Below are 17,571 nucleotides of genomic sequence, written 5' to 3' on the forward strand. Positions count from 1 at the left end.
TGCCCTTCTGGAATTCTACTCTTGACTGCTTTGGTGAATTATCTGTCATTGCCGTGAACATCTTGAAAGCCTCCAACAGAGTCCAGCGCCATGTCCTTCAAAACAAGTTATCATCCTGTGGTGGCTATGTTAAATGGCTACGTAGTTCCCTCTCTTAATTGCTTTACCTGCGATGTAGTTGATGGTTCATCATCTGACTTTTGTCCCCCTTAACTGTTTCTCCCACTCATATCAACAGCAACTTGCATTTATATAGCGCCTTTAACATAATAAAACATCCCAAGGCGCTTCACAGGAGCATTTTCAAATACGGAGATATTAGGCAGGTGACCAAAAGCTTGGACAAAGAGGTAGGTTTAGAGGAGCGTCTTAAAGGAGGAGAGAGATAGAGAGATGGAGAGGTTTAGGGAGGGAATTCCAGAGCTTGGGGCCCACGCAGCTGAAGGCACGGCCGCCAATGGTGGAGCGATTAAAATCGGGGATGCGCAAGAGGCAAGAATTGGAGGAGCCCAGAAATCTCGGAGGGTTTTAGGGCCGGAGGAGATTAGAGATAGGGAGGGGGCGAGGCCATGCAGGGATTTGAAAACATGGACGATAATTTTAAAATCCAGGCAATGTAGGTCAGTGAGCACAGGGGTGATGGGTGAAATTCATCATTCAACCTTACCCACTCTTTTGCCAATGATTCCACTCTGCATTTATCAATTCCTTCAGATTGCACACCCTTAGTCCATGGTACATTCTTCCTACAGGGCAGGGGTAGAATTGCTACACTTTCATCTCAAGCTCTTTGTGGGGGGAATGAAAATTTTATTTGAATTGTTTTAAAAATTGTTTCTTAATTTCTCTCATAAAACTATTACCTCTTTAATGGATCCAACTGTGGTCCTTTTAAAAAAAAATCTATTGACCTTCTTGGCCTACTACCTTCTTCAACTTCAAAAAGGAACTCTCATATCTCCTCCATTGCTATTGCTGCATCCAAGAAGTTCAGTATCCTTCCCTTTGTCAAACGTTTATTTTCATTTCAAAATTCTCAATGTTGTATAAAACCCAAGTCCATCCAAAACCTGTGTACTGCTTCCATGCTTGGAGAGATTCTTCCAGCACCTTTGTCGCATTCTCGGGCAGGACACATGAATCACACTGATTGAATGGCGGGGCAGGCTTGTGGGGCCGTTATGGCTTACTCCTGTTCCCATTACTTATGTTCTTGTGAAAAAGATTGTTGGCTGATCAGTGATCTCTCACCTTTAACGTCCAAGCTCTCTCTGTCGTAACCTTTCTTGTCTCTATTTTATTGATTGTTCTGTGGTAAAAGCTTTCCTCTCTTGTTCCTCACAAGCTTCAAACATGCCATCCTATACGTTCTTTCTCCTCCCTACATCTTCACTGCGTTGAAATCAAGTTTATCTGTAACTCATTCTTTCCCAGAACTTTTTGACTGTCAACCTCCTAATCTCCATTTGTCTCCCTCGCATCCACAATCTTCAGACTTTTGAAACCCAAGCCTAAGAGTAACCTAATCACAACTTCCTGAATTATCTAATTTTCTTTTCCAGTCTTTACAACTCCTCATCACTATCCAGCGATCCTTAATATATGGATTTCGGGTGAGGACAGGATTGGAATTGGCTGTGATATTTCCTCATGGTTGAACAGGATCCAATACAAAAGGGTCTCGAGTCACACGTGAAGAGTGGTCTGTTTAACAAGATACTGGAGCATGGAGGAGGCATGACTCAGTAAAGGAGAGGAGGGGAGGGATGGGAAGGGAATTTCACAGTAAAAATATCAGCTTGGCTCAGTGGTAGCACTCTTACCTCTGAGTCAGAGGTTGTGGGTTCAGGTCGCATTTAAGCACATAATTTAGGCTGACACCAGTGCAGGGCTGAGGGAGTACTGCATTATCAGAGGTGCCATCTTTCAAATGAAATGTTAAACAGAAGCCCCGTCTGCCTGTTCAGGTGAATCTAAGAGATCCCATGGCACCATTCGAAGACGTGTAGGGAGTTCTCCGAGTGTCTTGGCTGACATATATCCCTCAACCAACACCACCAAAATAGATAACAATACCTCAGTGCTGTTTGTGGGATCCTGCTGTGTGTGCCCACACAATAACAGTGTGCTTCAAGCATTTCACTGGCTGTGAAGCAGTTTGAGACGTCTGGCGAACGTGAAAAAGCAATTTATAAATGCTTTTTTCTTGCACATCAACAGTATTGCATAATTGGACACAAAGACAAATTAGAATAGCGATTGTCTGGGCCACTTATTGTCATCACTATTATAACTATGGTTCAACCCTTGTTTGGCATGTCAATGAAATCCTGTCATTTACAGTTAGCAGCTTTTTGATAAAATAAATTACATTCACATTGTGGGATCTGCGTCCTTTGATCAATTAACATGAGCCTGGCCAGTCTCCTAGGATTTGTAAAATTAAATTCACTCCTCCTTCCCTCTCATGCACATCTGGATCTGAGACACTGTTTAAGCCATAAAACTAGTTGTAAGTGATCAGTAAACTTGCCATTGCACTGCACGATGCCATTTCTTTCACTCGCAACATAACTTCTTGACTAAATGTTGTTGGCCAGAAGACTTGAGATACCAGTCCCCTACTGCATGCTTCCTGTGCAGTTAATTTTCTCCCACAAAACAGCATTTCGTTTGCCTGAAAGAGGAAAATACATTTTTGTAATTGTTTGTCACAGCATTTTCTGGTGAAAAATATCCCTGAGTTTTCATAAAATGAAATAAGACAAGACAATAAATGCATCAACTTCAGTACTACACAGTGTGTAGCAGAAAACAAAGTGTCTTACAATGCGCTATATGACTGCGGGTTAGTAAGCATGCCTTGGGATACAAAATACCGCGAATATTTGCGATCCAAATAAAAACAGAAACAGCTGGAAATGCACAACTGGTCGATTCTTATTTGAAACAAAAAGACTTTGGGTGTAACCCTTCACTGCAGCTTAGTATATTCTCCCCTCTGTTCCTGAAGGCATTGATTCCTTGCTAAGATATGGTTTCACCAGTGACCCTCCTATACCTACTCCAAGTGGCCATATTCACATGCAAGCCTAGATAGCAATTGTCAGCCTGCTATTCTATGGTGGCCCAGAGCATCATAGCTCAACTACATGTGCATTTCCAGCAGGGATTGCTAGATAGTAAAAAGACTCATTTTTCCCCTCCAAAGCCAGGAGTCTGACATGAGTTGCAATACCCCAATTGCTGCCCCAACTTTGACCGGTTAAATTAGCACAGACAAGGGAATAGAACCCAGGACCTTATTGGCCTGTATGGCTTAGCTACTCACCGGATAAACTCATGGAGCCATTGCAGGACGTATACAGGTCAGGAATTCTTCCCCCTCTTTGCCCTTTACACTGTTACTATCTGTTGCAGCAACTAAAGAATTACGGGCTTTGCGATATTAATGCTGATGTAGGAGGTGTGAGTGTATAATCTTTATATGTCTACTGAAGTTATGCTAGCTACGAGACAACCAGTGTGACCACAAGGCATAATGGGAAGCTTGACCAAAAAGGACGAAAGCATAGTGTAAGCAGTTTAACCGTAGCAGTTATCATAAACCTGTTTTCACGAAACCTTGTGACAAGAACAATGGACTAAGATAATGATAATGGGAGACCTCGGACACCGGATAAGGGGAATTGTAAACCATAGAAAGGCAGAAGTAAGGGCTTAAGACAGTTGAGATAACAGGGACAGTTGAGATAACAGGAACATCTGTTCCCGCGCACGTGCGAGACTCCATGATGACTATGGGCAAGGTATAGGCAGGACCTAGTTGGTCACATGCGTGAGGCCAACAGACTGCTGCCTGTCAGTATCATCCGTACTGTGTATAAAGCCTGATGAAATTGTTTAATCGGAGAGACCCTTGGCTCGCTAAGGCTCTCCCCTGCATGTGCTTGAATAAACTCTGCTTACGAAAGGCTCTCCGGACTCAGCGTGGGTGATTTGAATGGTGACCAAGACGGTCGCTACAACACTATCCCAGTCTATATTGGGGCAATTGAAGTCCCCCATTATCATTACTCTATAGTTCTTGCATCTTTCTGTAACTTGCTTGCAAATTTGCTCCTCTATTTCCTTCCCACTCTTTGGTGGACTTTAGTATACACTCAGTCGTGTAATAACTTCTCAATCGTTGCTTAATTCTAACCAAATAGATTCTGTCTTTGACGCCTCAAATACATCATCGGTTTGCAGTGCTAAAATAATTTCTTTGATCAATACTGCCGCCCAACCCCACTCTTTCTTTCCTTCCCTATCTTTCCTGAATACCTTGTAGCCAGGAATATTAAGTACCCAATCCTCCCCTTCTTTAAGCCAGGTCTCTGTTACTGCCATTGTATCATAGCCCTATGTGCCTGCAGCTCAACAACCTTATTTACCGTGCATTTACACACATGCACTCCAAACCCATCCTAGACTGCCTCGCATTTGCCCCGTTTGATCCCTCCTTCTTCTGAACTGTTGGTGCGACTGAACATAAGGTGCCATCTTTCGGATGAGACATTAAATCAAGACCTCATCTGCCCTCTCAGGTAATTCAGGTAAGAGCAGGGTATTTCTCCCCGGTGTCCTGACCAATATTTATCCCTCAACCAACATCACTATCTGGTCATTATCTTGTCATTGTGGGACCTTGACGTGTTCAAATTTGCTGCCGCGTTGCCTCCATCACAACAGTGACTACACTTCAAAAGTACTTCATTGGTTGTAATGCGTTTTGGGACACCCTGAGGCCATGAAAGACGCTGCATAAATGCAATTCTTTCTTTTAAAAGTGTGTATCTTGATGTGTGGAGACACGCATATTGTAAATTAGGTTTCTCCTTCGATTTTCCAGTCTGACACAATAGGAAAAGTTTTGCAGGTAGAAAGCTACTTAAGTGACTCATTCAAGAGAAGACTTGAGGCAACAAATATAAACTTTGTAGAAGAACTTCTTAATGGCACACAAACTCAGCAGGTAATGACACGTTGCAGAAAGTAGGTGTTACAAGTTTAGGGTCTTGCCTTAGGTATTCTCTCGAGTACAGCAGTGCTGACCATTCCCATAAACAGTCTCAGTGTTTTAAATTTTGGGGTGAGCCCCTACTGCTCAATATCTGACTGTACAATATCGTAATTAAGTGTGTAACAATACTGTCCCCATACAATCTAAACTGGATATTTGTATCTTCTGCTTCTTCAGTGTCTCTAAAGGCGGAGAGAGCAAACACTTGGTGAGCGAGGCCAGATGCAAGTAGTTAAGGTACAAATTAACAGTTCTGACTGAATTGACTTATTTCAATCAACACAATTCATCGTCACGTAATAATACAAAATAATAAGCACGCTTTGCTTCCCCACATCAGTCTTGCTCGACTCAAACAGAATAATTCCTGACTACCAATTAACTTTTCTTCCAGCCTTTTTCTGGGCCTGACTATCTCACAGCTTTCTGTTATAAAAAAATCTTACTGCCCGCCTATAACTCGGTCTCCGTTTTATCTCACTCTGTTCATAGTGAGAAAGCGATCAAAGGCTTTCCAACGCAATAACTGTGAGGTATTTTTTGATTGCAGAGACAGGTTAAGGAATTGCTCGTTGTTCACAGTCTATGGAGAACCAACTACCACAATGGCCTATTAGCATCTTACCTACCTATCATCTCAGAACCTTTTTTAAAATTTGTGTGAATACATTATAGTTTAAAACGCAACACTTAAAGGTAACTAAAATGGTCAAAACATCTTGAAATGTGATAGCAGTACTTGGCCGTAAATTTTTTTTTTGCTCAGTTGGGTGTTTGATATGTATGGAAACCACCCATCACCATGCTAAAAAGTCTCCAAGCCAAAGTACTGAGAAGTCTGCATGGGTAGAGTTTGCCTGTTGCACACTGCGTACTCTGTCCTGTAAAGAGACACTCCACTCTCATAAGCCCACAGAAACTGCAGCTTTGCAACAGCCAAGAGTCATAGAGTCATAGAGTTATACAGCACGGATAGAGGCCCTTCGGCCCATCGTGTCCGCGCCGGCCATCAGCCCTGTCTACTCTAATCCCATATTCCAGCATTTGGTCCGTAGCCTTGTATGCTATGGCATTTCAAGTGCTCATCCAAATGCTTCTTGAATGTTGTGAGGGTTCCTGCCTCCACAACCCTTTCAGGCAGTGAGTTCCAGACTCCAACCACCCTCTGGGTGAAAAAGTTCTTTCTAAAATCCCCTCTAAACCTCCCGCCTTTTACCTTGAATCTATGTCCCCTTGTTATAGAACCCTCAACGAAGGGAAAAAGCTCCTTAGTAAGGACTTTATGCACGTAGACGTGCATAGGATTATTGCTGGGACCAAATAAGAAGAATCCCAGATCCCCAATGACAGATGTAACCCTCCAATCATCAAAAACATCTACAAGTATTGTGGATCTGCTCGACTTAGTGCACAATGGAGTTTCAGTGCTGGTTTCAACTAGTGTTCGTTTCACTTGCACTGATTGTGGGAAAGTGACAATTGGACCAATCTGAATGGTCTGTATCGTGTAAAGGCCAATCTGATTACATAAAAATGAAAGCGGAAAACACAATCATTTTAATTAGATTAAGGCAGCTAAAAGTAAGGAAACAAAACCAGAAAATGTTGGAAACACTCGGCAGGTCAAGGCAGCATCTATGGAGAGAATAGAGGAGTTAACGTTTCAAGTGCGGGCCCTTCATCAAAAGGTAAAGTACATAGATACAGGTATTTTTACACTTCGCAGAAGAGATAATCTTCTGAAACCAAGAACTCACTAGAGCGACGCCCATTATCTGTGGAAAGGTATATGATGAACATCCAGCTGGCGTTAGCCGTATAGTTGCGTACGGAGTCTGAAACCACGCCTTTTCACTGGCCCATACAATGTCACAGAGCGGAAGTATAGAGGCTCCCAGTCCCAGAGCTGGTCCATTGACTGCCACCACAATGGGTTTCTTAAACTGAATGAAGGCATTCACAAAATCCCTGGAAGAAAAAAAAACACAGCAAAAAAAAAATCCATTAGCAGCCTATAATAGATTATAGAAGATTAGTCCTGATGAGCTGGGGCATTGCTCCTGGTTCGTCCGGGAGCTGGAATGCAATTTCTGACATTTCACACGCTAATTACCTACAGTCACTGTGATCAGTTCCCAAAGTCACTGTGATCAGTTCCCGCTGCTACAGTGCAGTCACCACGTTCCCACTATAGCTTAGCAATAAAATGAAAGTAAACAAAAATCTAAATTTGAAACTTGATTCACAGAAAAGTTTTCTCAAGATTTTGGTTGGTTCATGCAGTTGTGTGTGAGGTAGAGGCAGATGGCACAATCTTTAGCCTTCGGATATGTTTGTACTCTTGTATGGAGCCAGGAAGCAGAGCTTTGGGTCTGGGAAGTAAAGGGATCACAGGAGCAAGGAATACATCGTAGGGCCAGGCAGCTGAGCAACAGGCCCAATGGCATAACATGAGAATTAGTTTCACTTCTCTGGTGTAAGACTACCAATCCACAATGGTGCAATGGTCCTCAGGCCAAGAAGTATTATTAGCATTTATACATATATATATACACATCACTATTTTACATCCGTTTTTTTACAAATGTTTGAGGAAGCGAGAATGTAGGATAAATTTTGAGGGGAAAAAATCTGCAGGGCTACGAGGACAGGGCAGGGGAGTGGGGCTTATTGGATAGCTCTTTCAAAGAGCCAGCACAGGCATGATGGGCCGAATGGCCTCCTTCTGTGCTGTATCATGCAATAATTCTATATGGAACAACTGACAGATAACTGCAGAAAAGGAATTGGTTCTGAAAAAATTAGCACAACTCAATGTGGGTAAGTCAACACACCCCTCTGGCACACACCCCAAGCTGTTGAAAGAAGCAAGCTAGCAAATGCTCAGGCCACAATTTTTTAATCTTCCTTAAATATGCAAATTGTACCATGGAACCAGAGAGTATCCTACAGATAACTAACTGCAGACCAGTTATTCTAACGCCAGTTGTGGGGAAACTCTTAGAATCCATGATTTGAGATAAAATTGGGAAGCTTTTAGAAATGTTTTGGGTTAATCATGGAAAGCCAGCATGGATTTGATAAAGGCAAGTTGTGTTTGGCAAATTTAATTGAGTTTATAATTTACAAAGGGAATACTGTAGATGCAATGTACATGGATTGTCAGAAGGCATTCCGTAAGGTGTCTCGTAAGAGGCTCGTTAGACAAATTCAGGCACATGGTATAAGAGGAAATGTAGCAACATGGATAGAAAGTTGGCAGAATCAAAGATTTAGGGTAAATGGGTTTTGCGTGAGCTGAAGAATGGTTGGAAATGGGTCAGTGCTGGGGCCACTATTGCTCTGGGTATATATAGATGATTTGGATATATGGAACATCATCTCAAAATTTGCTGCTGATTGTCACTTAGACAGCGAGGAATGAGGTCAGAAGAAACTTCTTTACACAGATGGCTCTTGCCGCATGGAATGCTTTGCCACAGGGAGTGGTTGAGGCAGAGACCATTACATACTTTAGGGGAAAATGGTGCAAATATTTAAAGCAGAAGAAGATATAATACTATGAAGGCAGAACCGGGTAGTGGAATTATTTTTGTATTGCTCTAGCTGGAATCGACACGATGGGCAGAATAGTCTCCTTCCTTGCTGTGAAGTTCTATGACTTTTCTACAGTTCTGAGTAAAATTGAACATAAGCCTAAATAAAATTCCTCATTTGGACTGGAGACGCCACTATATCTGAAAGAACAGCTGGGAAGCTTAATTTAGACTGATATAAATCAGAAGTACAAAAATGAAGATAATTAAAATGTGAATAATTCAATAAAATTTAACAAAAGGGTCAACAAAATTGTTGATTTTGGGTAAAGCCTTTGCAGCTTTTGAACTGGTGACGAAGCCAACTAGTAATGGCTTCTGGCATCTGCTGGCACACTTGGCAAAGCTTCAATCACCTAATTGGAGGGCACTACACCACGGCACCAATTGGCTTACTCGTGCACAGTAACTTTATCAAATTATAAGATAGACAGCAATTGTACCGACTGAGCGTTCCACCTGAAACATTATCCAACCTTCAGGATTCAGATGTTGGCTGACATGCTGTACATTCCCAGCATATTTTATTCCGGATTCACAGCATTCACATTTTTTTTCTTTTTATCTCAGCATTATTAGTTCATTATATATTATATTGTATTATATATATTATAGAAAATACAATACAATATATGTATTATATATATAATTTATATGCGTATTATATATATTATATAATATTAATGCACAGTAACCTACAGGGCACAGCTTAATGCAGATCCTTGCAACCTGCAAAATTGGGGGTGGTAACTTGTGCAAAGAGTTACTGACTATTCCAATGCTCTGAAAGAATTGGAGAGATGTCTGTAAAAGTTCTGCCCAAAGTCAAAGAAGCAAGTGTCACTTCAGAGAATCGTACCGATGCACGCTGAGAGATTCTCCAAAGAGCATATAGTCAGACTTTAGCAGCCTGGGATCAGCAAGTACAAGTGCAGTTGTCGCCCCTCTCCATCCTACAGAGTGATAGTTCTGGGAAGAATATCAACTTTAACCGCAGGCTTTTTAAAGGGGCTGAAGCCTCAAAGTAAAAATATTAATTAAGGTAATCAAAAGATAATTTAATAACTATGTTATGGTGAAATGTGTGATTTTTCTATCTTTGTTACCAACCTTATTTTCAACTTCTTTACCCATAAGCATTCAGCTAGCTGATGAAAAAGTAGGGGCTGAAATAATTTTGAATAAATATTTTGACTGAAGTGATTGCTTCAGTTTCTGCTTTTTGACGGATTTCTCTCACCAGTCACAGAGTTCTGATTTCTGCTCTCGAAGTGCGATGAACGGAAAGTGTGCACGTGTAAAGTTTTAGTAATATTAGTAACAGATTTTCTGTGGTGCTGTTTTATAAGGTGAGCAACTTTATAAATCAGTGCTATTTTACAAGATAAGCAATATTACATCATGTAAGGTGTAGGGTTATGTCCCTTTACGGGCTACAAAGCACAACTGCTTTGAAGTAAATTTTTGGATGGGTTCTTACAGATGTCAAGTACGGAAGCTGCAGGGGTCATGGGGAAAATTTTAACCTAACCCGGCCGTCAGGAAACTGACAGGATCGGGTGCAACGCTGGTATACACCCCGCCCGATTTGACTCTCCACTGAAGTCAACGGAGAGTAATATTGATGGGGTATAAAACCAGCCTTCCACCCGATCCCGTCAGCTTCCCGCCCAGCAAGTTAGGTTAATATTACCCCCCCCCCTTGACTCTGGTATTTATTTGTTCCTAGTGACTTCTGTTGTTTTGTAATACCTTTCTTTGACGTGCGACGCAAAAATTTAAGTGTGTCTTGAGGTATGGTGGACAGGAAGTACATGCTAGATATATTATAATATTACCAGCTGATCTCCAGCAATCAGATTGAGAGAGCTGAATACATATACAGTTGAGGGGAGAAAAAAATGGCAAGGACTTAGGTAAAAGACACCAGAATGGGTCTTGTATTTTGTGATGTATTCCAAGAGGTTACAAGGTCAAAGTAAGCTTTTATTTATATTCGTCTCAGACTCAAAAATTCACCAGGAATTTAAAATGGTTCATAAAAAAGTGGCGAGATCTGAGCAGACTGTACAAGCAATCAAATTTGGAGAGATGTTCTGAATAAAATTCATGATCTCAAAGATGTATAGTTAAGTAGAACCTTCTGGTAACACCAAGTACTGTTAGAAAGATATTTGGTAATAAAGGAGATACAAATAAATGTAATCTTTTAAATTTTATGTTTCTTGATCTTCAGAATGGAAACCTACACTTCAGAAAATTGGACTGTGAAGAGAAAGACTTGCATTTATATAGCACCTTTTACAACCTCAAGATAGCCCAAAGAACTTTACAGCCAATGAAGTACTTTCCTGAAATGTAGTCACTGCTGTAATGTAGGAAACACAGCAGCGAATTTGCGCACAGCAAGGTCCCACAAACAGCAATGTGATAATGACCAGATAATCTGCATTAGTCGTGAGTGACACTGGGGAGAACTCCCATGCTCGTCTTCAAAATAGCGCCATGGAATCTTTTACATCCACCTGAGGGGGCAGTCAGGGCCTCATTTTAAAGTCTCACCCGAAAGGCCGCACTTCTGACAGTGCAGCACTCCCTTGGTACTGCACTAGATCGTCAGCCTAGATTTTATGCTCAGGTCCCTGGAGTGGGATTATGAACCCACGACCTTCTGACTTAGAGGTAAGAGTGCTACCCACTGAGCCACAGCTGACACTTACTAAATAGCTGCTTACACAGGCTACATGCAGAAATTGTGAAATGATGGGAACAAATTTATCTACTTGCAGTGGGTAAGGAAAATATTGCTAATTTTCCAGGAACTAATCAATGTCTCTTGCGGAGATATCTCTGACCAACTTTATTCCAAATCCTTCCAGTTGAGATGTGTATCCGATCTTCGCTTCTAAACTTAGCACTCCTCCCCCCCCTCCTCCCGTAAGCTCTTACTCACCGTGACCAAGACCACTGGAGATCTGTTAATTAAAGTTATATAGAGAGACATAATTATACTATGACATACCCAGACACTGTAGAAGTTAAATAATGCTTGGGTCCTTTATTAGATTCACGAAAGCTGGTCCCCAAGTTTTCCAGAGTTCTACAAATGGTTAAGACAAACATTGTACATGTTTTTACTGGCCAGTAAATTCCCAGAGGATCTGATACTAGTATTATCCTTGGAGGGAGAGTTGAGCTTAGGGAGAGTACATTTTGTTCCAAGTACTCGTTTCCCATTGTCTGTGTAAAAAAAAATAAACAAAATGTTCCGTGACATTTTAAAACCCAACAATTTTGTGTCTCGTTGCTTTGTTACGGTGAGGCCACTGACAGGGAGTAGCCACCAGAGTCCTGGAGTGACTGCATTCATTTTAATGGGGGTTGTGAACTCAGACCAATCTGGGAGTCAATCCAGACTTGGCCACTCCTGAAGAAACAGGATACCATATGGGTATATTGTAACCTTGCAGGGTGCTTTCCATCCTCTTGAACTGAAAATAGGCACAAATCTTAAAAGAAAAATGCAGTTTGGTTGATTCATTGTCCTTAAATAATGTCATTCTTCTGACTCAGAATCAAAAGTAAGATTTTTGTCACTGGAGTAAGTTGTTCCTAATTTAGTAACTCTAGGTATAGAATTCAACCTTTTACTCTTTGCATCTCCAAAAAAAAAATCAACCTTGTCCCACGTGTTTTTAAAATTCCTTCTTTTCAGTCATGTTCATTCCTCCCAAAAAGTGCCTTCGCCCAAAGGTTTACATCCATAACAGCATTAGATTGGAGTTCGAAATTACTGCACTTGTGGAACTTTAAAAAAAAATTATTCCATTATTTTTAAGTTACTCTGCTACCCACTAATTCCGTCCTCGAATAATGCGGGCTGATTCTTCAGTTGAAGTTTTTCAGTTGAAAGCTTTAAAATTAAGAAGCAAATTTAACTGAAACAGTAAAGCAAAAGCAAATTTCAAGCTAAAGTCTGTCCTGTTGCGATGACATGCTACTCTTTTAATCCGGGGGATTACAGTTCATTTTGTCTGCGGGTGAAGCTAACTCCCCTTCAGAAATCCACTCAGAGAACTACAGGGTTAGTGGAACTGCTCTGTCAGCAGAACTAACACAATGCCCACCACCTCCATCACCAGCGTGAGCAAGAACTATTAGTGCAAAGAATGAGGTTAGCAAAAAAAAATATGTAAACAAAGTCGCTCCTTGAGAATGGAGAAAAAATTCTGGAGCCAGACTAGTTTATTATTCTTTCACGTAAAAGATGGACCAATTGGAAAGTGATCTCAAGTGCTTCTTTTCCCTCCCCTTGTACACAGTTTTACCATTTTTTGGTGGTTATTATTTTCTCCCCACTCTCTCTCCCTCTCTCTGGCAAGCATCCCGGCAGAGAAAATGTGCAGATCTTGAATAAAAATAGAAATTGCTGGATATACACAGCAGGAATTCCAGGATCCGAAAAGAGAAATGACAAGTTAATGTTTCAGAGATGTTCATCACAACCTCGGGATGGATATATTGGCCTTGGAGGGGATACAGGGCACACGAATTATACCGTGGCTTAAAGGGTTAAATTATGTGGACAGGTTCCACAGATTTGGTTTGTATTCCATTGAGTGTAGAAGGTTGGGCCGGGAAGTGGGGGGGTGATCTAATAGAGGTCTTTAAAATGACAAAGGGATTCGATGGGGCAGATATAGAGAAACTATTTCCTCTGGTGGGGTAATCCACAACAAGGGGGCATAAATTTAAAATTAGAGCTCGGCCATTTAGGAGTGAAATCAAGAAGCACCTTTTCACACAACGGAAATCTGGAACTCTCTCCCCCAAAAGGGTTGTAGATTGAAATTGAAAATTTTAAGACTGAGATCGATAGATTTTTGTTAGGTAAGGGTATCAATGGATATGAGGTAAAGATGGATAAATGGGAGTTCAGGTACAGGTCAGCCACGGTCTAAATGAATGGTGGAACTGGTTTGAGGGGTTGAATGGCCTACTCCCGATACGATGAAATGGAGGAGCCCCTTTATAGGTCTGACCAAAACAAAAATTGAGGAGGGGGCAGAGCTGTCACTTATCAATTAATGGACTGGACAGGTCAGTATTTGAGTGGGCTGTGCAGGAATTTCCCGATGGCAATCTTGGTGAGGGGTAACCCACTCCCTGACCTCTGCGCCGTCATTCTTTAAAACTGGAGCACCGAGAGAAGCTTGAGTACAACCAAGGAGAATCATTCCTCCCTCGCTAACCGCTTCAGAACTGTCCCGGTACAGCATGCTGCACTATCTAGAATTCATCACCCGGGGAAAATGTACCGACTACACGCAGCTGGCTGATTTTCCTCCTGGACAGACCCGCGGCCTGCGGCTCATTTGGTGCCTGCAGCTCGGCGAGAAATTGTTAACGAGGCCTGAACCCGAGAGTGGTCGGGGCCTCCCGACTACCGCGTATGGGCGCCCAACCCCAAAGTCTCCCCCGGTACATGCTCTCAAGTCCTGGCTTCGACCCGCTACCTATTTTTTTTGGCTCAGAGCTGAAAGCGTTATCAACTGAATCAAGGTGTTACTTAATTACAACTTGCCTCGTTGCTGGGGAAGAGGGGAAAAAAAAACCAAAATCTGCTGAAGTTCCCGTTTCGGATCCTGCTGGAAAGTTCATGTGTATGGACGTCAGGTGGAGGAGGACAAGATCAGGCTTGCACTGACACCCTGATGATCTGCTGATACTCACCAGCTTGACTCATATATGAAAGGTGCGCAGGTACCAGACACCTGGCAGTGCCTATTGTACCTGTATTCCAACATGAGTCACTTCCTTCAGGAAAGGAAAGTGGTGGGGGCGGGGGGAGGGGTTTGAATGGATTAAAAATAAAATCGCTCTTTTCCATCAGTTTCTACTTTCTGTACCACTGCTATCACCTGTCACAGGTTTGTTACTAGAAAACTAAATTATCAACATTAAAACAACCTATGCATGAATGCACGCCATGTATGGATACACACTAGGATGCTGCATACACATACTCCCCATCAATAGTCTTTAAGGAGAGATTAAGGGATTGAGTTGATATGTCGGGCTGCCAGGTTATGCTGTCAAGCACCACGTGCATGCAAATTGGGCCCAAAGTTAAGACCTTTCTCTTTCCTCCCTCAAACCATACTCTAGGTTGGGTTACAATGACCCCAGCAGCCATTTGGTACAGCAGTGTTCAGCTCGTTTACAGCAACAAACAAAGCTGGAGTTTTAGGATAAACCGACTATCCTTTTGTGATTGGACGCGATATTTGTCCTTTAGCCTCAGCGGAGTTCATCTGTTACTTGTTCAGTGTGTGTGTGTGTGTGTGTGTGTGTGTGTGTGTGTGTGCTCTACTACTGACATTCCACTGGCAGGAATTTGGTAAATTTCTAATGTGTGTAAAAAAAACCTCAGAATGTGTAAGATTACTGAGGTCACACTACAGATGGTTATAATTCAGGTATTGAACCTTAAATTTCCCCTGAATTACCACACCTTTCAAAAGAATCAACGGGACAATGAGGTCAGCAAAGATATGCTTAAAATGAGTTCCTATCTGTCAGATGTCTCACATTACTGAGATGGCATTGGAAGATCGGTGTGGGAGAGGCAGGAGTTCCACAACAGCAGTGTAATTTTCATGATTAGATAAACGCAGTAAATGTGTCGCAAGTGGCTTTGTGATTCTCAAGCCCTGAAACTCAGCATCACACTGGCATGAAACCACTATATCAGTCCCATTTTCAAACATTATCTGAACAGCTATGATGGCAGTTTATACATTGAGCTTGGTGCGAATGCAAAAACAGATTACCTGGTCATTATCACATTGCTGTTTGTGAGACCTTGCTGCTGCATTTACTTTAATAACAAGTGCCACTAGGTTTCAAAAGTACTTTGTTGGCTGTAAAGCACTTTGGGACCTCCTGAGATCGTGAAAAGCTTAATATAAATGCAAGTTCTTTCTTTCCATTGAAAACAGCTGAAATAATTAAACTTGGCCATTCACCGTTTTTTTTTGACAGATCTTGGAAAAAGACCCTTGCACCAATTTCATGAAAAATTGTTTGGGAAGCCTTTTCCTCATTTGTAAAGAACAAACATGACAATGTTGAAATGCATAATCATGCCATTTGCCCTCGACATCTCTGTAACAAAAATGATACATGCATATTTTTTTTGAGGGGGGTGGGGGACCAGAAGAAAAGATTTGCCAGATATTTTTTCACAAAAGGTAGTGCTCTTTTCAAACGTTACTTTGAAAAATAATTGTATTCATTCCATTCCTCCAAAAAGTACTCTTTACATTCTGATAAGGTACAGTTATCATTGCGGCACTGAATTCCAAACTACAGGGACAGTCATATTAAATTTCATTGCATTGATCACCATTATAAGAGGAACTGCCTCAGTGGTCAACAAATTAATGCTACCAGTCCTGGCAGCGGTTCTTTGAAAGATTTCCAAGTTTTTGAGATAACAAGATCTGTTCAATGAACAGTGTCACAGCAACAACAACCTGCATTCATATAGCGCCTTTAATGTAGTAAAACATCCCAAGGCACTTCACAGGAGCAACTATCAAACAAAATGTCACACAGCCATATAAGGAGATATTAGGACAGGTGATCGAAAGCTTGGTCAAAGAGGTAGGTTTTAAGGAGCGTCTTAAAGGAGGAGAGAGAGGCGGAGAGGCGGAGAGGTTTAGGGAGGGAATTCCAGAGCCTAGGGCATCAAAGTTCCTCATTTTACAGTGAAAAGGGATGAGTTATTTGTGGTGGAGGAGGGGAAATATAAGCAACATCATCAAAGAAACCAAGTAAACCGGTCTATGATATTTGGCCTACAGCTTCAAAAGGGGCAACAAGTTGGAGTCTCAAGCAATCTTATATGGTCAAAGTAAGCTAGCAAGGGAACGCAACTGACAGAACACCTAAATAAACAAGAACGCAAGAAATGGGAGCAGGATTAGGCCATATGGCCCCTCGAGCTTGCTCCGCCATTCAATAAGATCATGGCTAATCTTCGACCACAAGTCCACTTTCCCGCCCGATTCCCCGTATCCCACGGTTCCCTTAAGAGTCCAAGAATCTATCGCTCTCAGCCTTGAATATACTCAACGACTGAGCATCCTCAGCCCTCTGGGGTAGAGAATTCCAAAGATTCACAACCCCCTGAGTGAAGAATTTCCTCCTCATCCCAGTCTTAAATAGCTGACCCCTTATCCTGAGACTATGCCCAACCTATGAACTAAATTTCTGCTATTGAAATACATACCTTTTAGATAATAATAACTTTGAAATAAAAAAGGAGTAGGCCATCAAGCCTGCTCCTTCATTTAGTGAGCCATGGCAGCTCTCTCTTTAATGTCAATTTTTTCAGTTCTCCGCATTTAATTTAATTTCATCTATTTTGAAAACTTTACTTCCCACACAAACCCTATCATCTTTCCATGGCAGCTTTCCTCCTGAACAGGTCTTCAACCTGACAGTTCATCCAATGCTCTGACAATGCAGGATTCCCTCAGTTCTGCGCTGAAATGACAGCCTAGATGGGCTTAAGACTGGGTCCGGGGCTTGAACCCACAACCTTCTGACCCTGAGGTGAACATCCCACCAGCTTGCTGCCCTGCTGTCACATTTGCAGAGTGTGTGTGTGTGTGTGTGATGGCGAGTGTATTGAACAGGAAATTAAACACTTCAAACTACCCAATCTGTGCCCCAAAGCCACCTGAAAACAACTCCTTTGTCTCATCACTTTTAAGTAATTAGCAACCAGATCCCTGTCTTATGCTTTCGAGCTCCAATCTTTCTGATTCTAATGCACCTTGAGGTGAATGTTATACATTGCACAAGGACTTCTTTAACCATTTTACTCATGTTTGAATATTA

At 41.8% G+C, this 17,571-nt stretch overlaps 1 protein-coding gene across 3 annotated transcripts in view; it reads right to left on the bottom strand.

Annotated features, from left to right (window-relative positions):
* Positions 1–17,571, bottom strand: part of LOC137333374 (chromodomain Y-like protein 2) — a 104,238-nt gene that overhangs the window by 13,945 nt on the left and 72,722 nt on the right. For 2 of the 3 annotated variants that reach the window (XM_067997518.1, XM_067997517.1), the window contains exons 5-6: positions 6,823–7,033; positions 2,534–2,677 (exon numbers count right to left, since the gene is read on the bottom strand). In XM_067997518.1, coding sequence (XP_067853619.1) covers positions 2,534–2,677; positions 6,823–7,033 — 355 coding nt within the window. The remainder of the gene's footprint in view (positions 1–2,533; positions 2,678–6,822; positions 7,034–17,571) is intronic. The other variant, XM_067997520.1, reaches the window with a different exon arrangement.

The sequence above is a fragment of the Heptranchias perlo genome, chromosome 16, assembly GCF_035084215.1.
Source record: "Heptranchias perlo isolate sHepPer1 chromosome 16, sHepPer1.hap1, whole genome shotgun sequence".
Taxonomy (NCBI): Eukaryota; Metazoa; Chordata; class Chondrichthyes; order Hexanchiformes; family Hexanchidae; genus Heptranchias; species Heptranchias perlo.